At 41.9% G+C, this 27,116-nt stretch overlaps 1 protein-coding gene across 2 annotated transcripts in view; it reads left to right on the top strand.

The window, feature by feature from the left end:
* The window catches only part of GRM8 (glutamate metabotropic receptor 8), a 599,857-nt gene that overhangs the window by 259,312 nt on the left and 313,429 nt on the right, over window positions 1-27,116 (top strand). For both annotated transcript variants that reach the window (XM_056846078.1, XM_056846079.1), the window contains exons 3-5: window positions 21,992-22,127; window positions 22,606-22,760; window positions 25,245-25,382. In XM_056846078.1, the coding sequence (XP_056702056.1) occupies window positions 21,992-22,127; window positions 22,606-22,760; window positions 25,245-25,382 (429 nt within the window). The remainder of the gene's footprint in view (window positions 1-21,991; window positions 22,128-22,605; window positions 22,761-25,244; window positions 25,383-27,116) is intronic.

Below are 27,116 nucleotides of genomic sequence, written 5' to 3' on the forward strand. Positions count from 1 at the left end.
AGAATGTATAATGTATGTTATATAGTGAAAACATAAAGAGTGTTACAGAGAGCTTGGGGAGTGATAAAGGGGTAAGAAAACAGTGGAAAGAGATGGTTGGAAAGGGTAGTACTTTATCAGTTGCTTTGCCCCACATTCAATTTTAAATATGCAACAGAGTAGTAGGTCTGAGATAAATTAAGTAGAGAAGTCTGTTTTAAAATTCTGTCTCTTTAAAAATTTTCCTGTCCATGGTTAAAAGATTTTGAAACTTGGACTGAGATTTCCTTGATTGAATTAAGTCCTCTTAATGCAGTCCAATTCAGCTTGCAACTTGAAAACACTGAAGGCAACAAAATAGTTGCTTTCAAAATGGACATTGGTGGTCATAGCTGGAACTAGAAATACAATCAGTGGTAAGGTTAGCACCCACTGGTGTCTTATACAGCTAGTATAATTGCTTGAAGTAGTGGTTCCCAAACTCTTCAGTCCACTGCCCCCTTGGTTCCACAAACTCAACCCCAGCGCCCCCTACCCTACCCTATAAAAAGCATTATTCAAAATAGGGGTTTGCATGATGCACTAAAGAAGATAATAACAATAATTTTTTCAAAAAAGTAACAATTAATTGCACATCTATTCAAAATCAAATTAAAACATTTTAGTTGAAATTTACTTAGCAAAACTGATGAACTTGATCCAGTGGTACCAGCTCTTCAAAGTCTGGAAAAAAAATTCTGATAGTTTCCACCAAATTTGCCAGCATGGTGCCATAGCTTGATCTATTGTAAATTACCACTAGTGCCCCCTGCTGCCCCCTTGTCTCTTAGTGCCCCCTAGGTAATCCCACTCCCCCCAGGGGGTGGCACTGCCCACTTTGAGAACCACTGGCTGAAGGGCTGAAGCTTGTAGATTTGCAGACTGTTGGAACAAAAATATTGTTGTTCAATGGGATGAGCTCAGTGGTTTCTTTCTGAGTAAATTCCCTTGCAGAAAATTCTTCACGTGTGTGTAACTGGGGAATCCCATGGGTATATTTGGGAACAAAACCATTTTATGTCAAGTTACAGGTGTCTATTTCTCCAAGGCTTGCCAGCTCTGGCGGGGGAAGTTCCTGGAGATTGGGGAAGGTGCCTGGAGAAGGGAGGGAGCTGAGTAGGCACATGATACCATAGCATCCACCCTCTGAAGTTGCCATTTTCTTCAGGTGAACTGATCTCTGTAATTCCAGAAGACCTATAACAGATCAGCTGTAATTCCAGGAGAACTCCAGAGTGCACCCTAATTTGTCCCCCATTATTATAAAGGATTTTTTTGTCTAAAAATATGTCTTTGATCACAAATAACTCTTAACATTGTACATATTATGGCAACTCAAAGAGGTGAGAATTGGTACAAGCATTGTTTTGTTTTTTTAAAAAATGATTCTGTGGCTTACTGTCTGAGACAAAAGTTTATAGGAATAATCTGACAGTTTGTAGGCCTCTCTGGCAGCAGAGTATAGTGGTATATAGCACAGTGATAAAGCTCTTTTTCCACTGTTCCCTAGTATCAAGGGTAAGAATATGGTAAAATACAGCAGTGGATATTGTTAGTCCTTATATTGTTCTTATATTACTCTACTTTAGTTGTATCAGGAAGGAAAAAATAAAGAACAACACAAAAGGAATTCATGCTGCAAGTGTAAGTTCAATATTTTTGATGTATCAGATCACATCACTAATGACTGGCTTTTATGGAGTTCTGGAGGAAACTTGAATTGTTTCATTTAGTGGAATCTCAGAGAAAGGAATCCAAAGGGAACCAAGCAATTCCAGGAAATGGAAGTCAATCTTCATCAACTCTTTAGAATTCTTTGAGAGTGCTACAAATAGAGGGTGATTCAGGAGAAATTTATTGTCACAGGCTTTTGGACTGGGGCAGGTACACATGGTACCTACAGGGAGGTCTGCAGCAGGCTAGGCTGAGGTTGAGGCCCCATAATAATAAAGAGGCATAGTCTTCAATTGCTGTTCTCATCTTTATTGGGTTCACCAAGTTGGACAGCACTTGGCTCTTGGTGCTACTCAGGTAGGTCACAGCATTCCTTAATATGCCCTCCCACCCCATACATGCACTCTCCTCCATTTCAGTCCTTGGCTGCCTCCCAACTTTGCTGCACCACCACCTTAAGTGCCCAGCCCAATAGCTGGCCTCGCCATTTGTCCCTGGCTTCCCGCCCACCTGGCTTCTGGTTTTAATGGTGTAGTGGTTAAGAGCGGTGGTTTGGAGTGGTGGACTCTGATCTGGAGAACTGGGTTTGATTCCCCACTCCTCCACATGAGCAGAAGAGGCTAATCTGGTGAACTGAATTTGTTTCCCCACTCCTACACATGAAGCCAGCTGGATGACCTTGGGCTAGTCACACTGTCTTGGCCTCACCTACCTCACAGGGTATCTGTCTGTTGTGGGGAGGGGACGGGAAGGTAGCCAGCCTTGTTGATGACACTGAAGTATTCAAGATGAATAAAACCCAAGCATATTACGAAGAACTCTAAAAACACCCCCCTTCCTCTGCAGACTGAATAAATAGTAAACTAAATGAGCGTCTACATAAGTACCGGGAAGTGTAAAAGTGATTCATATTGGGAAAGATGACCACATATGCACGGATAATGTCTGACTCTTAACTGGCAGTGACCATTCTGGAGATCTTGGGGTTATGTGTACAGAAACTCCAGGTAAGAACTGGCACTTTTTGGTATGAACATGGTGTAAATATGTTCTGGTTGGCCAAGGTACCTTGTCAGGCATGTAAATGCTGAGTTGATCTCAGGCATGGTTAGAAAAAGCCTGGAATCGACTAGCACTAGCCAGTTCAGTTCTGAAATTCTGAGTGAGTTTCATTTGAATTAGTTGCCTTTCTGAAGGTAACAACCAGAGTCTGCTTGGCTCAGATTTTTTATCACAATGGGCATCCCTAGGATTGCCCAGTATGTCACTGACTACTAGTTGTTGGAGATGCAAACAGTGAAGGAAGGCATCATGCCCCCATTATAGCTTTCCCTAGTGACATGATGCTTGGATCAGATGGTTTGATCCAGAAGGAATTGTTTTAGAGGTGTGTGTTTAAACCCTCCCCCCAACAAAAAGTATCAGAAAACAAGATCAGTAACTGAAAATAAGTGCTTGTTATGATGGGATCCATGGTTATTCTGGGGTAACAAGACTTGCTATGGGAGACTTTAACCCCACAACTTAGACTTGGCCAGTGTTTTCAGAAGCATCACACAGAAACTTTTCAAAGAGTGTTTTATGTTGATCTATACATATCTATCCCCTGGGCAGACTAGGCTTTTCTTCATCTTCTCACTTCCAGGACTGTGAAAGTTGGTTCTCATTTTCGTAAACAGTGAGGAGTCATAACAAGAATGAAAAGGGTGTCTGCTTTTCTGCAAACTTGCAAAAAATTAGTTTTGATGGTGATGAGAAGTTCCCTTGCGGTTATGTTTCAGCGTATAATATGCTGTCCTGACTTGATCTATCCCATATTGCGTCTAGAAGAGAAGGTTAAACCTTTGTTCCTAAGCTCTATGAATATGTGTATGGCATATGTAATTTTATATGTGATACTTACATTGAAAGGGGATTTTTTTTAAATGATGTCAACAAGGCATTTCAACTCAGTGAGATCTGGAACCATGTCAGGATCTTAAATGGTGACAGAAGCTCCATAAATCATGCCCCAGAATCCAGTGTGCTTTAGTGCACTAGATGCTGAGTGCCTCTGGATGCTTTCAAACCATTTAAATTATTAAATATTTTTCCTCCCATTTAACTACATCAAAGATGAACTGCAGAGTCAACAAATGTCATTAATGTTAGCCAAACTCTTAGTTAGAGAATTAGATAAGAGGTTTGTGTGTGTGTGGGGTGTGTGTGTATGTGTGTGTGCGTGCTGGTGAGGGGCGAGTAGGGATTGTTAATTGTGCAGCAAGCCAAGCGCTTAGCTTTTGTTGAGCAGAAATGTGATACTTGGTATTCAGTTTGAAGAGTTGCAGATTGTCATGGAAATCAAACAAAGTAAGACACAACCCTTGTGGGTGGATACTAAATTAGAGGCTTCCCAGGTAATTGCAACCTTATTTGCAAATTAAATATGCATTTATGCATTGTAGTGATGGGGCTTAAATGAAAGCTTAAGCATCCTCAATCCCCTCCAGTGTGTTTTGGCTCAAACCCAACAGAGTGTGCTTGTGCAGGCCTTTAAAAATGCTAAACTCTTGCTGATAAGCTAATTGACAGTGAAGCACAAAACTGAAGATTCATCTACCCTCCTCATCTGGAACAGCTAGGAGATTTACAGCATCTTCTTTTTTTTTAAGGACCATAGGGACCTAACCCCATCTACTGGAATGGGGAGAGGATAGCACATGCAGTGCTATCTCATTCAGTTTATGTTTCTGTGCACATATAGCTCTTTGCAGCCCTAACCTGGATGGCCCAGGCTAGCCTGATCTCTTCAGTTCTCGGAAGCTAAGCAGGGTCAGCCCTGGTTGGTATTTAGATAGGAGACCACCAAAGAAATCCAGGGTTGCAACACAGAGGCAGGTAATGGCAAACCACTTCTGAACGTCTCTTGCCTTGACAGTTCGACGGGGTCACCGTAAGTCAGCTGTGACTTGATGGCATAAAAGACTATCTTTGCTGGACTGGTGTGCTTGTTTTTCTCACTACAGATTTCTGTAAGAGAAAGAGAGAGGGGCATGCACAATCTGTTGTGGCTTCCACTTGGGGGAATGACTTGCCTGCCTGTCAGGGAGACGCCCATATTTTTATCATTCCACAAAATGTGTAAAGCTGAATTGATGCATTTTTTAAAAAAATAAAGTGACTATGGCTGTAGGCAGTTTTATTGCATTACTGTATGGGGTATTTTTCATGGTGGATTTTGCTTCGGTTTCGAATCGGAGCAAACAATAAACCGATTTAAATAGCTTTTTCATGGCAGCGCAGATTCTCCCCCCCATCCCGAGGCATTTTCAATTTTTCACGGGAGAAACAGCGCACTTCTCTGCGCTGCTTACGTCTGCTGCCGCTCATGACTCACCGCTCCAAATCCGCCTAATCCCGCCCACTCTTCCCATGATCCTGTGTGTGTGTGTTTGGGGGGGGGCATCCTGAAAGCAGCAAATCCAAGCCAAAACCCCCATCACCCTTCTGAAGAGGAGCAGCCAGTCTGCTCTGGGTCTCCCTCCAGCCGGTGCGATCCTATGTGTGTGTGTGTTGGGGGGGGGCATCCTGAAAGCAGCAAATCCAAGCCAAAACCCCCATCACCCTTCTGAAGAGGGGCAGCCAGTCTGCTCTGGGTCTCCCTCCAGCCGGTGCGATCCTATGTGTGTGTGTGTTGAGGGGGGGCATCCTGAAAGCGGCAAATCCAAGCCAAAACCCCCATCACCCTTCTGAAGAGGGGCAGCCAGTCTGCTCTGGGTCTCCCTCCAGCCGGTGCGATCCTATGTGTGTGTGTGTTGGGGGGGGGCATCCTGAAAGCGGCAAATCCAAGCCAAAACCCCCATCACCCTTCTGAAGAGGGGCAGCCAGTCTGCTCTGGGTCTCCCTCCAGCCGGTGCGATCCTATGTGTGTGTGTGTTGGGGGGGGCATCCTGAGAGCGGCAAATCCAAGCCAAAACCCCCATCACCCTTCTGAAGAGGGGCAGCCAGTCTGCTTTGGGTCTCCCTCCTGCCAGTGCGATGCTGTTAGAGTGGCAACTCCCCCAGCCAATCACCGTTCTTGGGGGAGGAGAAAGGAGACATCCCGGGGAGCAAAGCAAACATTTTTTCATGGGCATCCGAGCAACAAAACGCTCTTCTACTGGAAAGTACGGCTCAGAAGTGGTTTGGATTGCCTCTCTTTTAACCCGGCTTATTTTGCTCAGTGGGGGAAAACACGGATCTGCAGTGAATAACCAAAATTTGCCTCCGACGCAAATCAGCATCGAAACAGCAGCAAATCTCTGTGGGGTATTCTTCACGGTGGATTTTGCTTCGGTTTCGAATCGGAGCAAATAATAAACTGATTTAAATAGCTTTTTCATGGCAGTGCAGATTCGCCCCCCATCCCAATTTTTCACGGGAGAAACAGCGCACTTCTCTGCACTGCTTACGTCTGCTGCCGCTCATGACTCACCGCTCCAAATCCGCCTAATCCCGCCCACTCTTCCCATGATCCTGTGTGTGTGTGTTGGGGGGGGGCATCCCGAGAGCAGCAAATCCAAGCCAAAACCCCCATCACCCTTCTGAAGAGGGGCAGCCAGTCTGCTCTGGGTCTCCCTCCAGCCGGTGTGATCCTATGTGTGTGTGTGTTGGGGAGGGGCATCCTGAGAGTGGCAAATCCAAGCCAAAACCCCCATCACCCTTCTCAAGAGGGGCAGCCAGTCTGATTTGGGTCTCCTTCCTGCCGGTGCGATGCTGTTAGAGTGGCAATTCCCCCAGCCAATCACCGTTCTTGGGAGAGGAGAAAGGAGATGTCCCGGGGAGCGAAGCAAACATTTCTTCATGGGCATCCGAGCAACAAAATGCTCTTTTACTGGAAAGTACGGCTCAGAAGTGGTTTGGATTGCCTCTCTTTTAAACCGGCTTATTTTGCTCAGTGGGGGAAAACACGGCTCTGCAGTGAATAACCAAAATTTGCCTCCGACGCAAAACAGCGTCGAAACAGCAGCAAATCTCCATGAAGAATACCCCTGTGAAGAATACGCCTATGTGTTTAATGGAGGGTTGCTAGTCTCACATGAACACACATGAAGCTGCCTTATACTGAATCAGACCCTTGGTCCATCAAAGTCCTTATTGTCTACTCATACCGGCAGTGGCTCTCCGGGTCTCAGGCATCTTTCTCCCAGCCATCCCAGCACCCAAAGTGGGTAACAACAATGTAAAAACAAAATAAACAATGTAATAAACCACACAAAAGCAAAACAACTTACGCCTCAACTACCAGGTTCGTCCCCCTTTGCCGAGGTTCAGGTTGCCCCAAAAGCTTCCTGGAACAGCTCTATTTTATGCCTCACCAGAAAGCCAGAAGGGTAGGAGTCCCCTAACCCTTTTCCAGAAGGCTATTCCAGAGGCATAGGGCAGCCACTGAAAAAGCCTGAGCCTGGACTGTGGCGAAACATGCCTTAGACAGTGGGGGAGGGGCCACTGATAATAAACCTTGCTGGGAAGATCAAAACTACTGAATGGGAACATGAGGGAGAAGCAGCCCTTCAATTACGTGGGACCCAGTCATGAAAGGCTTGAAAGGTGAACACCAACCCGTTGAATTGGACCTGGAAAGTAATTGGCAGCCGGTGAAAGGATTTCAGAATAGGACTAATATAATCGTAGCCGTGGATAATGGGTAGCAGTGGATAACGGTGGAACCATTGCAGTTTTATACCAACTGCTATTTCTGGTTTGTCTTCAATGGCAGCCCCATGTAGTGCACATTACAGTAATGTAGTTTGGGGAGGGGGGAGAGAGGCAGTTTTCTAACTAGCTGTGGTGGTTTATTTATTTGTTTGCTGTCATGGGCTATGTAATACTGTGTGTTGAGGTCTGGAGGGGATACTCCCTTTCTCTACCCCCCCTCTGTGTTTAAAGGACACCTCAGAGAGGCAGGCATATGTAGCAGTTCTAAGGTTCTGTATAGTTTGTCAAATACAATCAGTGGCAAAGGAAATATATCGATGGCCATATATTTAAAATATATTTATTCTATGCTCGTAGTCAAATATTCTTATTTATTTCCTTCTTGAGGATTATTAGGGAGGTTCAGCTCTTACATAAATAGTTCTAAGGCTGGTGCTGTACTGGTAGTGACACAGTTGTAGACATCATAATTATAGGAACTGATGCTGGAGGTGGTCTAATATTATGCCCTGTCATGAATGGCCAAGCTAGCCTTATCTTGTCAGATCTTGGAAGCTAAGCGGGTCAGCTCTGCTTAGTAATTGGAGGGGAGACCACCAAGGAAGTCCAGGCTTCCTACACAGTGGCAGGCAATGGCAAACCATCTCTGAACATCTCTTGCCTTCAACTTAATGAATTTAGCATACAAAGGTTAATGGACATGAGTACACAGAGGCAGCCTTATCAGAATGCAGCTAAACCTGGAAGAGCTCCAAGCATCACAAACGAGCAGCTTAGAACAGGGAACAATTTTCTGAAGGATGTTTGGGAACAAGCTAGTATGTTTTGAGAACACAGTGAGAAAAAATACAACTAATATCAGCACCAATGTATCTTCTTACAAAAGAGCTAGAGGGAATCTGGGGGTGTAAATTCTATTGTGTGTTTTATTTTAGAAGAGAAAACCAATCCCTATAATCTTTCCAGATAATAGTGGGAAACTGTTCTATCACTTTTTAAAAAGTATTAAATAATGAACCCTGTCATCCTGCCTGGTTTGGGTCGGTTACTTTGCATTTGGTGATTATTATAATGTATTCAAATTGATCTTTTATAGAGTAATTTGGCTGTATGGGAATTTGCCTTGAGTTCTCTGCATTTAAACATAATAATTAAAAGGAAGATAAAGGACTGAAGTTAGGCTGGCTAACTTAGAGCCTTGGTTTTATCCAGATTCTCCCAAGTATATTGCTACTCTTTTGCCATTAGAGATATTGGGCCTGAATGGGACTGCAGATAATTAATGTGGTCTAGTGCATGACCAACATGAACATGATCAGCACTACCATTAAAGAATTTACAGTAGAGTCCTCTGGAGATAGTCTTGCACTCAGAATATGTATGTGTGTGAAGGGCTAGGCGTGATTCATGCATTATCTTTCTAGTGTGGTTGTTGCTACTAAAGCTGATCCTCCGTAGCAGGCTTCAACCTTGCACCACAAACATATGTCAAAGTAATGGTGGGTATCCAGGATCAAATAAGCTTTTTAAAAAAAATATTTCAGCATTTTTGACACTATTTTTCTTCCCAATGGGGACCCGAAGTGCCTTACAAAAATACAACTAAGTAAACAAATAGGGGGGAAATTACAATAACCTGCAATAAAGAGTACAAGAAAGATGGTCAAGACTACGTTAATTTAAATAGACAACATTCTTGGCTGATGTGGAATCTACTGGGCTGGTTCACTTGGCCACTGGATCTGAGTCATGAGACAAGAACCAATGGCCAGAAGCCCTTCAACTCTTATTTACTTCCTGAAGGGACCCAAAGTGGCTTAAGACATGTATAAATAGAATGAAAATGCAATAGAAAGGAGCATCCAATTTTAAGAATCAGAAAGTAACCAACTGTAACTTGGGCTGGTCTTGAATTCAATTGTCAAGCTCATTCAAGGACATACGAGCCACAGGCTAAGAACTCTTGCCCTCTGGCCATGCCCAAGTTTATACCTGGAGGGAGGATAAGCAGAAGAAAAGCACAGCTTAACTGTTGCAGCTGGTAACAGTTATGTTTCTCCCACTCTGCTGTCCCTGCGCAAAGGCTTGCTGAGGCTTAATTATGTGCACACAGAAAGGGAAACAGAAGCTCAGCATAGATCCTATTAGTTGGCAGAAATGTTCCTACGAATTTCCTTCTCTTTGCTCCCGTGCTAGCCTCTCTGGCCCCAATGAACAGGTGACACCGCTATGGAACGTACTCATGTGATACAGATTACTCACACAATCAAAACATCCATAGTGTATGGTGGGGAGGGGACAGCATTGCAGTAACAAATTGGATGGCCACTGGTGGAACTCAAGAATTCTGGCAATGCTCCTTGCCATCAGATGCACACACAGAACAACAAGCATGTTAAGGCCCGCCCTGTTGTAATTGCCTTTGTACTATGATTGCTGAGCAGAAAGGGATGAACATAATAGCCTCTGCTGGGCTTGACTGAGTGGCAGGTCAATGTTTAGAGAATGGGCCCCATGTTGCAGGTACAGGAGACTGAGAATGTCATGAGGGTAGTTCAGTGGCAACTTTCCTTGATGTAAGGAGCTCAGGAGGGAGCCAGCCTGCTGGCTACTAGGAGAGCAGGCGGAAAGAATCTCACTGTGTGCAGTAGGCCTGCTAATTTCCAGGTGGGGCCTGGAGATTTCCTGGAATTACAACTAACCTCCCAACTACAGAGAACAGTTCCCCTAGAGAAAATGGCTGCTTTGGAGGGTGGGTGGACTCCCCAAATTCTGCCCTCCTCAGCTATTCCCTCAAATCTCCAGGAATTTCTCAACCCGGAGTTGGCAAATCTAGTGTTCATACTTGCCAAATTGCTGTCATGGCTGGCTCCAGACACACTGGATTTATGATGTCTGGAGCTAAAGTGGTGCTGGACAGGGTGAATCAACTGAAAACATGTCTGCCCTTCATAAATGAATGAATGGCCACCATAAACAATGACCACACCTCAAAATGACCATATAATTTAGGTCTTATGCAAAGCCATACACACACAAAAAATCATAATTGGGTCAGGTGCATGAAGAGCACCCTGCACAGAGATTTTCCAAAGCTGGGAAACCATGTGAAAGAAAAGCAGATTAGTATCCTTCATCTGAGATCCCCCTAAATTTGATCTTCCCTCCTCATTTATTATACCATTGCTAACATTTCAGAAGATGTGCCCAACAACAGCAGGCTGCACTCCTAAATTCTGAAGGGAAAATTAAAGGTCCCAGAATATGTTCACTTACCCTTCTTCCATCATGCTGTGTTTCAAATTGAACATGTTTGTTTTAGGAGTTATTTTCTGTAATACTGGGGCTGCATAGTGAGGGAGCTAATTTATGTAAGCATCATGTTGCCCCCAGCAATGCGGAAGAAGAGCTTGTGATTTAAGCTCTGCATTCTTTCTCCTTCTAAAGGCAAATTTTTAAATACAAAGAATTCTCTGAGGGTCTTCTACAATATTGCATGCTTGTTCTCTGAGCTTATTTTTCTGTTTCACAGCTCAAGGCTCATGCCTCACACACATTGCAAACCTGATGTAATGTTAACTGTAGAGACTTCATTCATGACATTGGAGAAAAACAGGAGTAGAATACAACACTCAGACACAGGGAAATAAAGATTTTTTTTAATGGCAGAAGGGAAATTATTTTTAGAACCAATGAGTGTTGCTTATTTTAATGGAAATAAAACTGTTTGCATGTGCAGGTAACTATACTCATTTAAAATTCTTCAATGAGCAAATTAACGGTCACTTAAAATAGTTCATATACCACTAAGAGATATTTTTAGTTTTGCTTTTAGAGTTTTGGCAAGGTCCGTGGCTGAGCCATAGAGCCTTTACTTTGGATGCAGAAGATTCTGGGTTTAGTCCCCAGCATTTCCAGTTAAAAGAACACAGTAGTAGGTAATGCGAAAGAGCCCCTTCCTGAGAATAGGGTTGCCAACCTCCAGGTGCCGGCTGGAGTTTTCCTGGAATTACAATCTCTAGACTACACAGATCAGGTCCCCTGGAGAAAATGGCAGCGTTGGATGGCAGACTCTGGGGCATCACATCTCTGCTGAGATCCCTGCCCTCCTCAAACTCCTCTTTTCCCAGGATTTTCCTTCAAATCTCCAGGAATTTCCACCCCAGAGCTGGAAAGCCACTGCTAGTCAGACTGAAAAATACTGACATTGATAGACCACTGGTTTGATTCGGTATAAGGCAGCTTCATGTGAAAAATAGGGTTGCCAGCCTCTAGGTGGTGGATGGAGATCTTCTGCTATTACAATAGATTACAACAGAGATCAGTTCACCTGGAGAAAATGGCCACTTTGGCAATTGGACTCTATGGCATTGAAGGCCCTCCCCTCCCCAAAACCCACCCTCCTTAGGCTCCACCCCAAAAACCTCCTGGTGGTGGCAAAAAGGGACCTGGCAACCCTAAACTTAAATCACAAGTAGTATCACAAGGGATTCCTTTCTATGGGGATGTTAATACTATAAGCAGCTCAATACATTGTTTTCATGACTGGATCAATACTTTTTAAATGGGTGTTTATATGTTGGGCAGATGGACAGAAGCATAGAGATTCTCAAGTGGGCAATGAAATGTGCTTACATTAGCACCAAATCTCTGAAGTTTTGATAGAATCTAAACTGCAATTTTCTTTTAGTGGAACAGGAGTCTGTTTAAGTGGTGTAGCTTCTGCTGGACTGGACTGCTTCAGACTGCTAGGATGTCTGTGTTTGAATACTTCCCTGTATTAAAATCTTACTGCAGGCATTTTGGGGAGCATATCTGGGGTTTTATTGTATTTTGTACTTTTTAAACATTTTTAATTTATAAGCTACCTTGAGCCACAGGAAAGGAGGGGTATAAATATTTTAATAAATATGCACCACTTTTGGTAGCACTTCCTTGCTCATTGTTGGTGTGAGGGTCATTGCTGGAATTGGTGTGTTCGGGCCTGGGCAAGCATGTAAATGTACTGCTCCATTGGACACCTTTGCTTTATTTTGCATTAAATCCATACTAAATCCATGCCAGCCACTGGCTCGCAACCAACGGAAGTGGTAGGGAGGGTGAGAATGGAGGGGATTGACTTTGTGCTGATGGTGTGACATCACTTCTGGCGAATAACTGAAAGTGACGTTACCATAGTATGGTGCTGTAGGATGCATTCCCCCTCAAACACTATGGTAAAACCATAGCCACTCTGAGCTCCTTGGAGGAAGGGTGTGATAAAAATGCTTTAGATAGAAAGATTGCTTGAACTTTGATAAGCAAATTGTTTGAAGGAGCAAACTGCCATCTTGCTCTTAAACATGGGAGCACTTCGGAAAAGTATCAAGGAGAGATAGGTTTGCCAGGTCCCTCTTTGTCACCGGCAGGAGGTTTTTGGGGCGCAGGCTGAGGAGGGCGGGGTTTGGGGAGGGTTCTCCAGGTGAACTGATCTCTATGGGCTGGAGATCAGTTGTAATAGTAGGAGATCTCCATCTAGTACCTGGAGGTTGGCAACCCTAAGGAGAGAGGAACAAAGCTTCCGATAAACTGGGATTCTAAATTGGGATCAAACTGAAGTTTGGAAACTGTTGGGGGAGATCATGAACTTCAGTTCTTCCAGGCACCTACTTTCAGACATCATGGTGAATTGGAACTTGATGCAAGGTTTTCAAAATCTGGAAGTTTTCACTTGTATTAAATATTCAAGGAGAAGGAGGAGGAAACTGAGGAGACCACAAGTTTCACTTGTGCCCTTAAGGGACCAACATCTGTTCTGACTGCTGAATAATTTCATATTTAAATGGGTGATGTCAGTGTGTCTTAAAAGTGTTTAACTTTGTCTAGAGTCTTCCCATTCTTTGGAATACCAGACAAATAAAACCCAGGCTCCCAGTATATATTTATAGTTTAGGTAGCACTAAAACAAGTTGTATTAAAGTTGTTTTTAGGGCCACATCATTGTAGTAAAGCCGTGCTAGCAGTTTAAATCCAGAAGGGGAATATGCAAACATTCCTTTTCTTTTTGCCTAGTGATAAAATGGAATAACTACTCTGTAGATAATGTCACTTTTTATTGAAACTGGTCTTTAAAAAACATCTATCTTGTGCAACTTTTTAAAAACACTGAATGTCTTGTTAGCAAGTTTCCACCAGCTGTGTAAAGTTAGTGAGAGTTTTCTCATGCTTAATGTGTTCCTGAAAGAGGTTTACTTCCATTAGTAGAATAAGATTGCATTTTTAAGCAGTACAACAGTGAACTGCGATAATTTTGCACAGGCAAGACCATATTTATTGGGACATTTCATCCTTAAATATCTCCTTGTGGTGTGGCAATTTAAAATTTTAAGGCATAAGTAGCACTCCTATTTCAGTCAGCACAACTGCATTCTTGAGAAAAGGCATGCGGATATATGACTGGATATTTGAATTGATTGCAACAAACTCCATGATAGTCTGGCTGTATTTATATGTAATGGCAAAGTGTGATTTGTTATTATGGCAAATTCCTTTGGCTCATGCACCCTCTCATACTTGGCGTAGTTATTGAGGACTTGTATAGTTGATCATGACATCTGAACTGGACAGGCAGAAAACTAATTTGTTCCTTTGCCTATAAACCATGGTGCAGAACTCTGGTTTGTGAGGGAGAGAACAAACTGCAGTTTGATGTAACATCTATTTGGACACCATAACAACCTTTGGTCTGATGGGAATCAGGAAGCTGTGAAAGGAGTCGAGGGAGAATGAGAGGCACACACACACACAGAGAATGAAATAAATTTTGCCACTGCCAGTGTAGCCTTTATTAACCTATCACTTAATAAAAAAGGCATATATCAGATACAGAGGCATTAGATTTGTCTGTTAAAAGAGGAGAAATATATTGTAATGTAAGATCCTCATAGAAACGACACCCCAAGAGCACATGAGCTAGTGAGTCGATAGAACTGGACAAGGGCCGCTACAAATCAGGAAGCAGACTCAGCTGGGGGAGGGAGAGGACTTCTTAAATACCTGGCTGGTGGACATGAGTACAAAAGCTCAGGTCTGTAGTCTGCCGGCCAGGTCTGCCCCTATTTTTCCAGGGCCTGATTGGCCCATTTGAAATATAGGGTGTGCTGTGCTGGGAACGTGTGCAACAGGGCAGGAAAAGTTCCAGCTGGAGTTAGGAACGCTATGGTTCTTTCTCCAGCTTCCCCACTGGCCACCATTTTGTGGCAGCATGCTGGCTGCCCAGCTGAACCCCTGCCTAACTGGACAAGGCCCTGAACCTTGTGCCAGCTCCCAACCCTCCCTAGCGCATGTCAGCAAACTGGGCTCATAGGTAAGTCTGAGCCTGTGCTTTTACATTTCTTTAAAAATGTTTTTCAGCAGGAGTACTGGAGAGCACTTCTCATTTGACAAGTCTGTAGGTGCAAGCTGCTGGTGTTAGAACAACTGCTGAGTCTGCCATAAATGGAAAAAAACTAGCATAATAGATCTTGGCAATAGTATATCCCTAGTAGAGAAGGTTGGAGATATATATATATATATATATATATATATATATATATATATATATATATATATATATATATATATATATATATATATATAGCAAACAAGACAATCAAAAATCAAATGTTCCTCACAGTGACAGAGCTCCCTGTATCAGCACACTGATAATTTGTTAGCAATTTAAAACTAGCAGAATTTTGAATCGGGTTGGGCCTGCACAGTTGGCAGCCATTAGCATGGTGACTGGTTGAATAACCACTAAAGAAAAGGGGGGAGAGAAAGAAAGAAACTGGTTGAATAGCCACGGATGTGGTCTGTGCACAATATGCTGGCGTGCTTGGATGACTCAAGAGTCATCGTGATCAGATCATGCATCATTGATAATTGGATAAGTGTATGTGCTGTTTGGTGCACTCAGGCCTTAATGGAATCTTTTAGTTGTTGGGTGGCACCCACACTCCATCAGATATTGTGCTATTGGAGCATTATAGCAATCATTTGCAACTGGATTATCCTCTGGGGACAAGACAATTGCAAATGATGGATTGGAGCATGCACAAAATCTCTGCCGATAGAAGGGATTTCTGATCTGTATTTCCACACACACACACACCCAATACTGCAGCCTGGTGCTTAGGGGATCCCAGGGGCAGACTGAGAAGTTAAAATGGCCAAGGAGCAAATGAAACTTATGATCCTCTGAAGCGACAACAGTTGGCATTAGCTGACTCATTACTTCCTTTTGCAAAATGGTGGCAGAGTGTGAGGAGGCAATTGGTGAGCTGACACTGATCAGAGTTGCTGCTGAAGGGTTCTGTGGCAATGGTGGAGCCAATGTGGCTTGAGCTGGCCGGCAATGACCTACCAGGACATTTTCTTGTAAGTTAAATGGCCAGGGTGCCTGGAGAGACCCCAAGGAAAAGTACATGGGGGAAGTTGAAGGTCTGCCACAGCAGGGAAGAATCCATGAAAATGTCTCCCATCAGTGGAACCTGATTCTTATAGCACAACAGCAAAACAATATCCAGTGATGTGTGGATGCAGTCTTGGTTGACAGAAACGTGCTTGGCTGAGGCAGATAAAATGGCCAAGGCAGGATTTCTAGAGATACAAGCCGCAGAGCTCATTTCTCCCCTGCCCTCCCTTGCTAATCCAGCAGACAACCAAACAGGCCCTTTCCTGCCTTGTTCATCTTCTTATCTGTTTTATCAGATTCCTCACTTTCTCCCATTGGTCGTTTTCTTCTTTGTGCATCTTATTTCACCTTGGACGTCTTCTCTGTGTGTTTGTATTTCCCATCCTCCTCCCTCGTGTGTGTGATTGGGTCTGTCTCCTGTGGTATCCATTTTTTAGTGGTGCCTGACACCCAGCCTCACAATGCCAAAGGTGCCCACAGGTTCATAAAAGTTGGAGACCCTTGGTATCAATTATATATAGGTATAAATATATCATACCAATTTTCAGATTTGGATTCTCTGTTTTATAATCAGCACACTAATTCATTCATCTGAATTTTCAGGCTGCTAGAATTATCATATGTAGTTCTATAGTCCCTCTTGAAATGTCTTTTTGTGTGAAATATTCTGTTTCTGCTCTTTTATTAGTTCCTTGGTGCTTGTGTGGGTAGGAAGTGAGAGGGTGCTGTTAACAACACTTTCATCTGTAAAAAACTAAGGAGAATGCTGTATTGACACCTGCAGCAGGCACGTGTGTTTTGTGGGTGGTGGAATCAACCTCCCCTTGACACAATTGTTCAAAATAGTAATTGTCCCATTTTCCCAGTTTGTATCCTATGAGTTTGAAGGGGGGGGGCTGTCCTACCTTTTTGGGTCTCTCGACAAATCAGGTTTAAGTTTCAGGGTTGTACCCAGTGCTCAGGTGATCTTTCAACTCACACAGGGAGCTAATCAAGAAGACTCTCTAAAGCTTCCAATTTAATGCTGTAATAACCTACACATTGAACACATGAAGCTGCTTTATATTGAATCAGACCACTGGTCTATCAAAGTCAGTATTGTCTATTCTGAATGGCAGCAGCTCTCCGGGTAATAGGGAGAGGTTTTTCATGTTACCTACTTATTTGATCCTTTTAAACTGGAGATGCCATGGTCTACTGTATACAAAGTGGATGCTCTATCACTGAGCCATGGTCTCCTCTCATTCGGTTACTGTGGGCAGGACCACCAATTGGGATGAGTTTGTTTGGTGCTAATATGAGCTAAGTGTTTTGGTTGGTCAAGGTTCCTGCCAGGCACACAGCTGCTAAGTCTTTCTGTCTCTCTGTATATCTCCTGTGATTGCCTTGGCTGTTCAAATTAGGGGAATTTCTGAGATGCAGCCTTTACATGAAATAATTTTCATTCTAAGTGGAGTGTTTTAACACACATTTGAAATCCAGAGAATGTTTCCAAATACAGATGAGAAACACTTGAAATGCACCACTCTTCAGAATAAATTTGTCTCCTACTGAGTCATCTCAGAAAAGCTATTGGTCTCTCACTTTGCCATCTGCACCATAATAGCAGTAATAGCCTAATGTACAGGACTGTGCAAGGATTTCTAAGGGTCTGATTAGACGATATGTTAAACACAAGTTGGGTTGGGAGAAGCCTAGGACTCAGCTTAAAAATAGTATGTGGGGGGTCACATCATCTCCCAGGCTCAGCACAGTAGCAGGAGGTGCTTCATCATTTCCTCCATTCCACCCTGCACACTTTCAGTTGTAGAAAAGAGTCTCACTGCTGGTTTCATTCCTCTGGCCAGCAGATATGTGAAACCAGCAATAAGATAAACAGGCTGCCCCCAGCCCTTTTCTGCTAGCGAAAGCCTATGGGGTGGAAGCGAGGGAATGATGCAGCCTGTTCTGCATCTATGGGAGCACTTGGGAACTGATTTAGACTCCACCACTGTTTTTAAGGTAAGTGCTTGGTCATACATTAAACACAAGTTGGGCTGGGGTTTTCCTTAACCCAAGTCACGTTTAACATATTGTCTCATTAGATTCTAATAATATATGTGAAGAGCTTTCAGCACTTGAAATACACAAGTGTGACATATGGTTATTGTTTCTAGTATGTATATTTTGTACCTGGGAAACCGAGGCTTCTAGATGGTGACTTGATCAATACCACTTAGTGGTTCCCCTTGCTCATGACGAAAACCTATCCACTAGGCCATTCTTTCTTTATTTTATATTATTATTGATGTTGGATTATAAATGGTGAATTATGTTTTCAAACCCTGCTTAAGACACTCCAGAGTTGATTTTTTCTGCATTAAATCAATATAGAGTCACTTGTTTCCAACACGCTAGGCATGTAGTGTACAGATAGGAAGATATAGCAAATGCTTTGTTTGTTAGGAGAGAGCGTGCGGAATTTATTATGGATGTTGCGGGAAGGCTGAAGTGCGTTTTGATTTGTTCCTATTAGTGTCAAAGACATTCTTCAGCACCGAAATGCTAAATTGCCCAGTGTAGTTATGATGGAATGAACTGTTCTAATGTTGGAAGTGGTGTTTCTCTTGTGCCATTAAACTGCTGGAAAATAACTATTCAGATACTGCAGATTTGTTTTTTTGGTTAAATTCCTGGATATCCATTCTTTAAAGATGGCAGAATGCAGTATGTAATAGGTACACATTTGTAACTTTTCATGGTCTATTACATGCAAGGGGAATTGTTTGCTTTAAAAGCCACTGCATGACTGGTAGTAGGTGAAAATTTTATTAGTAAAATTTATGAGGTAACATGTTGTCCTTCCCCTGTCGCTGTTCTTTAAGAATCAGTTTTCTTTCCTGAGCATGGATGATTTCAGGGAATGCTTGAAAGCTTAATGTTCTTTTCTGAGACCATTTTTCTTGCTGAGCCCTGAATACTTGGGTAACACATAAGAAACAGTACATCTGTTCAATATTTCCCAAAGCGTATATTTTCAGTTTTTGAAGCTCCATTAATTCAAAAATAGCTGATCTCTTTATCTGATTGACTGTGTGTCAGAATGGCTAAGGTTGTTATTTAAGATTATTTAAATACATTCATGCTAACCTGTCTTTTAAAATGTATGGCACCCCAAAAGCCTCTTCAGACTCAGGAGGCGGCCCCATCCAATGTAGTGCTATTCAAATGGATAGCAGATCCATACTTCTGGCAGGGTCAGACACACAGAAATTACCCAGCTCACATGGAGATAATTGGTTGAGAACGTATAAAATTACATCAGTAGGTAGAAAGTTAAATGAAATACATCAAGGTTAGAAATGACATGAGTGATCCAGAATGATCTTAAGGAAGGAGTGTTGCCTAGTGATGGAGGTCCTGTTTGCTTGTATAAGTGGTGGAGATCATGCTTGCATGTATATGTTTCCAAACCTAGCTCCTGACACTTCCATTGAATGTAGCAGGGTGAGAAAGCTTTGTGGAAAACAATGGCCTTTTATGCACGAGTTGTTTCCATTGGATATGTTGCTCTCTCAGTGCACAGTATTTGCATTCAAATTCTCAAATCACTCTGCACAGGGGTGTGAAACTGACCAACATTCACTGTGAAACTGCAGCTGCATAGGTCGTTTGTGATTATTTCAGTAGTCTCACTAGTTGCAAACAACACCCCCCTCCCGTTTGATCAGGCTGAGGTCTGAAACTGATCCATACTGGCTGTGAAATTGACCAAATAAGCAGCCTCATTGTATTCCAGCTTAGAGGGGAGGAGTTGGATGAGGCGGAAAGACAAGTGGGAGGGAGAAGCGAGAATGGGCATGGGGAGAAAATCCCAAATTGACAAGTATGCACAGGACCAGCTTTTGATTTGGGATCAAGGCAGACATTAAACTTGGGGTAAAACAGCATCCACAAAATGTGGGGGAAATGCAAGGGGAGAGCGAGGCAACTTTTAAAGATCAAAAATATATGTATAAGGAAAACAACCCCCTGAAGTACTCGGGGCTTGACGGCGACAGAAATAACCCATGCATACAAGACCAGTCAGTATTGGACTGAGTGTTGCTTTCTTATGTAATAAATACCTGAGGCAAAAGAAGTCCCAACATGTATGTGCAAAGCCACCTTTAGACACAGCTACTTATGCCAGTCAGCTCAGGGCTTGACTGCATACATGTTATATTTTTCCTGGCTATGTCCCTGAGCTGGATCACATGGTGTGTATGTAGTCCCTTCTCCCTCAGCAGCCCTGCCTTTATTATCAGGGAAAGAGGCGTATTGAATTAAGGTGATATTATAACTCTGTGAGGAGGAAAAAAGAAGGTAGATCTAAAAATCCTATGAATACCTTAAATTACAAAGAACACTTTCCCAGAAATCTTAAACAGTGATAGGATATTGCATTTTACAAATCTCATTAAAATAGTAGTTTTACTTCCCACATAGACTTAGAAAATGTTGAAATCCTATTGCTCATGATGTTATACAGAGGAATGGTACAGAGTAGGATGAAAAGTTGTGCATAGGTTCTTTAAAATCCCTATTACAGGATTATTGCCCTTCTCACTGTCACTATGCACTTACTACTGTAGTGGTTCTCAAATTGTGGGTTAGACTCTCTTACAGAGGGTCGCAAGCCCAAGAAGGAAGCACAAGAGGAAAAGGGTGAGCTGGAAGAGGAGTCCCTGTGAAACTCAGTGACAGGTTTAGACTTGCCTCTGCATAATATGCGGCCTGGCTGTGAAAGACAGCCTGTCACTCAGTAATGCTATATGCTTATAAATCCTGAAAAGGAAAAGATAAATTTGCATTTCTTCAGTGGTAACTGATGTGCCATTCTTGCCCCCCCCCTTTTTTTTGCTGGAGAGAGGTAAGTAGTATGGGGTTACTGTTCAAGCAGGCCCTGAAAAGAGGAGTAAATTTAGAAGGGGGCTGAGTATGACTTCAAAACATTTGAGGACCATTGTATTACTGATGTAATAATATTGTAATAATTCTGTAAGCATCACCACCAGCCAATAGGTGGTGATATTCCATTTCGTTACTGCTTAAGCTTAGTTTCAGTATCTGTGTTCAGTTCCAGTTCTGCCTGGAACAACTTTCTGGAAGTCTACTGGCCTGGGTTGCTTGAATAAGTTACAATTTGTTGTTCAGTTCAAGTATTATAGGAAAGGCAACTTTCAATCCCCAGAAAACCCCTTCACACATCAGCGTGAAGAAAAGTGTGATGTTAGTTTCTTAAAGTAATTCTGAAAACATCCATCTGGTTGATTCTCCTAGGGCTGTTTTTAGGCCACTGACAAAACAGTTGATAGTTTGAAACTTCCTGCCATAGCAACATAACACTGCAGTCCTAAGGAAAGTTTTGTCTTTCTAAGCCTATTGCTTAGTGGACTTAGAAGGGTATAACTGTTTAGGATTGTTCTTTAAGTCCACTTCATTAATAACCATGCTACATAAGGCATAGTCTTCAAGCACTGTGTTTCCAAAAGGTTGAATGGTGTTTAATGGTCCCTATGTATTAATTCTCTAGAGGGTTTACTGCCTTGTAGGCTAAATTCATTAGATAATACCTTCAAAAAATCTCTTTCTTGCAAGGTAATCAAAACTTTAAAGGTCACAGTTAACTCCACCTCTGGAAGGAATGTAGAAATATACTCAATGGGTTTATGCTTTTTCACTTGCAAATAATATGGAATTTTAATTGATGATCCAACAGAACTTTAAGATGCTTAATGCTGAGATAGCAATTTGAATCAATAGGGCTGTCATTCCCGGGAGAAGTGTACAAGTTCACTGTGACTAGGCTGTGGCCACCAAAAGTGTTATTAACTTACTGTCATACTTGCTATCATGTTTAATAAATCACAATGCTCTGCCTTGCAAGAGAAATATTGAACACTGGAATCCTGTACACACCGTATTGTTCAACCATAAATATAAGCCAGTAACAAAATTTCATATAATTAGAAATTTGAGTTCTTTGATAGCCATGTAAGCTTTTGTGTTGGTGGATGACAGTGGGTATATTATAGTTGCAAGATTACATTTCCAATGGTTTTTGCCAAGCAGTATCATATATAAATCCACTTGCTAATATGGGAATTATATGCCAGCAGTATTGTAAAACTTCCCATCCATTTGCTTTTGCTTTCTCCCCTTTCCTAGGTGGCGTTTGCATTGCTCAGTCCTTAAAAATCCCCCGTGAACCGAGACCAGGAGAATTTGACAAGCTAATTCGACGCTTGATGGACACTCCTAATGCTCGTGCCGTGATCATGTTTACAAATGAGGATGATATCAGGTGCTTCTGTCTCTATTTTAGTCTTGTGTGGGATGGACAACCTGTTATTGAAAAAGATATTTTTACTCACACATGTTGCTTACTTTAATGGGCTTCAGGCTTGAAGGCAGAGTAGAATCTCTTGCAGTCCTCAGGCACTGGTAAATTAAGTAACAGTTCCCCAGTATTTGGTGGTTCCTACCCCACTGAGACCCCACAGCAGTTTCCAGGTCACCAAGGATGCCATGGAAGTCGTTGGTTTTAGGTGGGTAGCCATGTTGGTCTGCAGTAGAAGAGCACGTCTACAGTTTGTAGCATAGGGACCAAAACAGATTAAAAACAAGGTATGAATGAAAAGTTGAACCATTTAACCTAAATGTACACCCTTTGTCCTATCATACAAAAAAGGGGTTGAACGAGATAAAAAACAACAACTAGTTACACGGATCTCTTAACATTAACAGTTTTCTGTGGGATTATCTCTTTTCTTTATTTACAGGAGAATATTAGAAGCAGCCAAGAAAACCAATCAAACTGGGCATTTTCTTTGGATAGGATCAGACAGTTGGGGGTCTAAAATTTCACCTGTTTATCAGCAAGAGGAGATTGCAGAAGGAGCTGTCACCATTTTGCCCAAAAGAGCTTCCATTGATGGTAAGACTGTCCCTTCTGTTCTAGTGGAGATTAAATTTTCTTGCACTTTGAACATAGTACGATGGGTGGTGGTGTTACTGTACCCCCACAAACATGTGAGCATAGATTCATATTAACCTGGGGAATTAGCTTGTGTGTTTGTGCAGGGCACAGCAAACTGGGATCTTTTACCTAAAGAGGTGGCTGTGAGTAGCAAGTCTGTTGTAGGAAAAGGATGACAGAGATCTGATTTAAAAGGAATACAGAGTTTATTGAGGGATTTGGTACAATAGTAGGTGGGGGGATTAGCCTAAGGAAATACTAGCAGTAATGGTCAACTGATGGGACTGGAGATTTTGGGCTAGTTCATACATAATGCCCAACTATGGGTTTGGTGCTACATAGTGAAGCCTCACATGCTCCCTTTCTTCGGGTGCTACATCTCAGCCAGGGAATATGCTGTATGTAATTATTCTTGGATGTATCATCCAAGCCAGAGAAGAATTCAGGGGCTATGACTTTTTGCCTCACTTTGAAGACACACATTACAGCCTGGTGAAGCTCATAGTCAAAGGCAAAGGAATTATCTTTTCCTGCTCGCTAGTCATAGGATAATGTCCTACTGTCAACAATATCCCTTTCTACTCTTAACCACCCGTATGCCAATTTACTGATGCCATCTGGTGGAATTAATTCTGGGCCTTATAAATACAGTTGGAAAGGGAATATAATAACGAGCCATCAACCTTTTCTTTAATAAGGGTTACTTCCGAGTAATGAAAAATACCCTGAGCTGCTTCCTCCCTCCCCTGCTGTTACCACATTTTCTTCAGTTCCATGGACTAGGAAGAACACTTGGAGTGAAGCTATTGGTTAAGCAACACGAAGAAAAATCCATGACATAAAAGTAAAAAAAAAAGAATTAAAAAGCCTAGAACAGGTCTTTTTATGATCTGGGTCTTATGAAGCATGCATCAGCTACCCTGCAGCAGCCAGTGAGCTGTTGTTAGCTTCAGAGCTACCTGTTGGACAGCCCTGGATTACATGATCCCTATTTAGTCATAGATAAAATCTTGAATAGCCCAGTACTAGCTAGAGCTTGTCAGAGTTCCAAAGCTAAGCAGGGTTGACCATGGTCAGTACTTGGATGGAAGGACCACCAAGGAAGACAAGAGTTGCCACACAGAGGAAGGCCATGGCAAACCACCTCTGCTCATCTCTTGCCTTGAAAACCCCATGGAGGGCAGCAATAAGTCAGTTGTGACTTGATGGCGCTTAATTTATTAATTATTTTTAGTCCTAAATCTTAAAGCGGAAGCTTGTGGAGGGGAGAGAACTGGAAACATCTGAGCCAGCTGAACAAGAATGTGTTGCGGCTCACTCTGCCCCTCCTCTTTTTGTAGGTAATTAAAGCTTGGGCTTGTCAAAGCCATGAGCTGAAGGCCCACAGTCGAAGGGCTTGGCCCTTTTGCAGCCTGTGTGATCCCATGTGGCTTTGGAGCCTGTGATCTTGTGTGAATTGTGCTGCCGGAACCAGGGTGACCTGCTGGAAGCATCTGTTTTGAATGTCACTGTTTAAATGGTAGTTTTGTATATTTTTCACTATAAGCTGCATTGAGTCCTCAGCATGGGAGAAAAATGGGGCATAAGTGTTTAAACAATGAGATTAAAATAAAGCTGCCTACTGTAGCACAATTGCAAGGAAAGAAGAGCATGCACTTTACTAAAATGAAGTTCACACTAAAGAGTCTTATGCTGTATGAAATAGCAGCAAGGATCAAGGAGCACCAAATGAGTTTTAGAGTTTTGATTTTTTTAAAGCAGTCAGCATATTTATATAATGATTGGGTATGTAGAAGTGTATGATATTTCTGAACTGTCTGGCATGTGTGAGTGGCAAAAGAAGATGAGAGGGAAAAGAAGGTTGTATCACTATAACTCACTCCTAGTTCTAGCTGGCTCTTCCCCAGATAAGGATTCAGAGCAGCCTTTAAATGTTCTTGAGAATCAGTACTGATGGGTCATTTGTGTACTGATTTACTTGTTGCTGCTGCACCTGCTTCTTATATTCTAATATGCAGGGAGTTGCATTGCATGAGGCAGCCATCAACTCGCATGTGGATTCGTAGAACATGATTCTACTTACCGAGACCTTGTTTTTGAGACCGTGATTCATTTTATGTGATACAAATATTCATACCTTCTGGTGGGGAGCAATTAGCAGTAGAACAGAATTCAAGTCCTCTGTTAGTCTCTTGCCTTGAAAACCCTACTTAGTTGCCATAAATCAGCTGTGACTTGACGGCATTTTATACACGCAGTACTTTAAAGATCAATGACTTTTTCCAGGATATGCTCTTTTGTTAGTCAAAGTTCACCTTGTCAGATACTTAGACTCAAGTATGTGTAATGTTTCTCTTATCCACAAAGATTTTCAAGGATTTCACTTCACTTAGTGAAATGCGTTGTGATGCCTCTTCTTCTCTATCTTTTTTTAAAATGTAGGTTTTGATCGATATTTTAGAAGCCGAACTCTTGCAAATAACAGACGGAATGTGTGGTTTGCAGAATTCTGGGAAGAAAATTTTGGATGCAAGTTGGGTTCTCATGGAAAAAGAAACAGCAATATAAAGAAATGCACAGGTAACCTGCTTGAATGTGTATTGTTATGAGCTCTCCATTTCCACAAGCAGTGAGAAGTTCCAGAGCTGCCTGATTTGAATAAGTATAGTTTGTGATGTCTTTGTTGTTTGCTTTGTTTACAAATATACAAGTATTGCCCAAAATGGAGGCAATGAGGCACTCCTATAGGGCAGTGGATATGACGCCCCAAATTGGATCCCCAGAGAGACTCAGTGCACAATAAGCCAGAGGTCTGTCTGTCTCTTGGTCTCTGTCTCTGTCTCTCTCTGACTCTCTCTCTCAAACTTTTGTCTCCCTTTCACATGCTTGTATACACACATATGCACTTCTGCCCATGCTCCTCAATGTAGGAAGGTCATGTTCTCCAAATTCTCATGGATAATTGAACAGGAGACGCTAACAGGTACCCGTAAACTACCACAATGACAGTGCACTCCTATGCAGAGTTACTCTAGTCTAAGCCCATTAAAATGAATGGATTTAGACTGGAGTAACTCTGCTTAGGATTGCACTGTAATTATCTTGTGGGGCATCAGCTGACCATTCTGACAACACACAGTATTTTCTCCACGTTGCTTGCTGCCTCTTTCAGAATTCATTTCTGCAGGTGTCTCTGTTGTGGTGACAATGTCTGTGCCTTGTGACTGGCCATATGGTTTTTAAATGGTTGTGTAGAGTGAATGAAGTGATTATGACCCCCAATATATTCTAATAGGAAAAAAGTCAGACACATTTATTTACTGTGAAGACCAAGAGTTGCATACCTAATGTTAAAAGCAGAGGCTTCACTCTTTTTTGGGAGTTTCCTTTGGTGGATACTGTGGTGCAGTCTGTGGAAATACAAGGAAGAAGTTTTAACGTGTATGATTGATGAAAGGAAAAATACACTGTGATTTATAGGGCTGTAAGATTTAATTGGTTTAATTGGTACATTAATCAAACAGAATTTTCAGTGATTAATCAGCAGGGACAAGCTTTAGTTGATGAAGCAAATTTAAGGTTTTGAAATTATTTTGGTTTTAGTGTGTTACTGTAATAGAGATTGAAAAGGAAAATATTGAAGTGAGACTTACTTTCTAGCAATACATACTAACTGTTTTTTTAATTAAATGGAAATAGGAATATTCATTTAAATATAGTCAGACATCTTATTCATTACTACATCAAAGTTAGTTTACCAATTAAAACTTTCATAGTGTAATGTGCAGTATAATGCTGTGGATCCTCTGTATTTAAAAGACACACACTTGAAGCTGAACGTGTACAAGGAAAGATCATTAAAAAAGCTAACATAAGTTTATGGTTCTGGTTAATATTATTAATAATTATATTCAATCATATTCATAGTTAAGCCAAATATTGGTTTGTTTCATCTTAGCTAATTATTTTTACGTTTTTCAGCCTTACACCTTTACTGTGTGAAGTTTAATACACCCTTCTTTTTAATATTACAAAAAAGTTGGAACCAAGTTGTGGCAGTCTGAAAGGATCCAACTCCTTTAAGACTAGGTCTGAATTTCTTGCATAGCAGTGACCCTGAGTGCTTATTTCATGCTGTGATTTCTTTCTTTCTTTATTTTTCAGCAAAGAGATGTTCTCACTGAAACCTTGCCCCAAATGTTAATTAAAATCATTCCTTCATGCATATCCCCTTTACTGTTAAGAAATCAGCTTTATCTTTCTGTAAGGTTAGCATTTTGTTTTAACTATTCTGCAAACTTAATCAGCCTTTAA

Source organism: Euleptes europaea, chromosome 3 (genome assembly GCF_029931775.1).
Source record: "Euleptes europaea isolate rEulEur1 chromosome 3, rEulEur1.hap1, whole genome shotgun sequence".
Classification (NCBI taxonomy): domain Eukaryota; kingdom Metazoa; phylum Chordata; class Lepidosauria; order Squamata; family Sphaerodactylidae; genus Euleptes; species Euleptes europaea.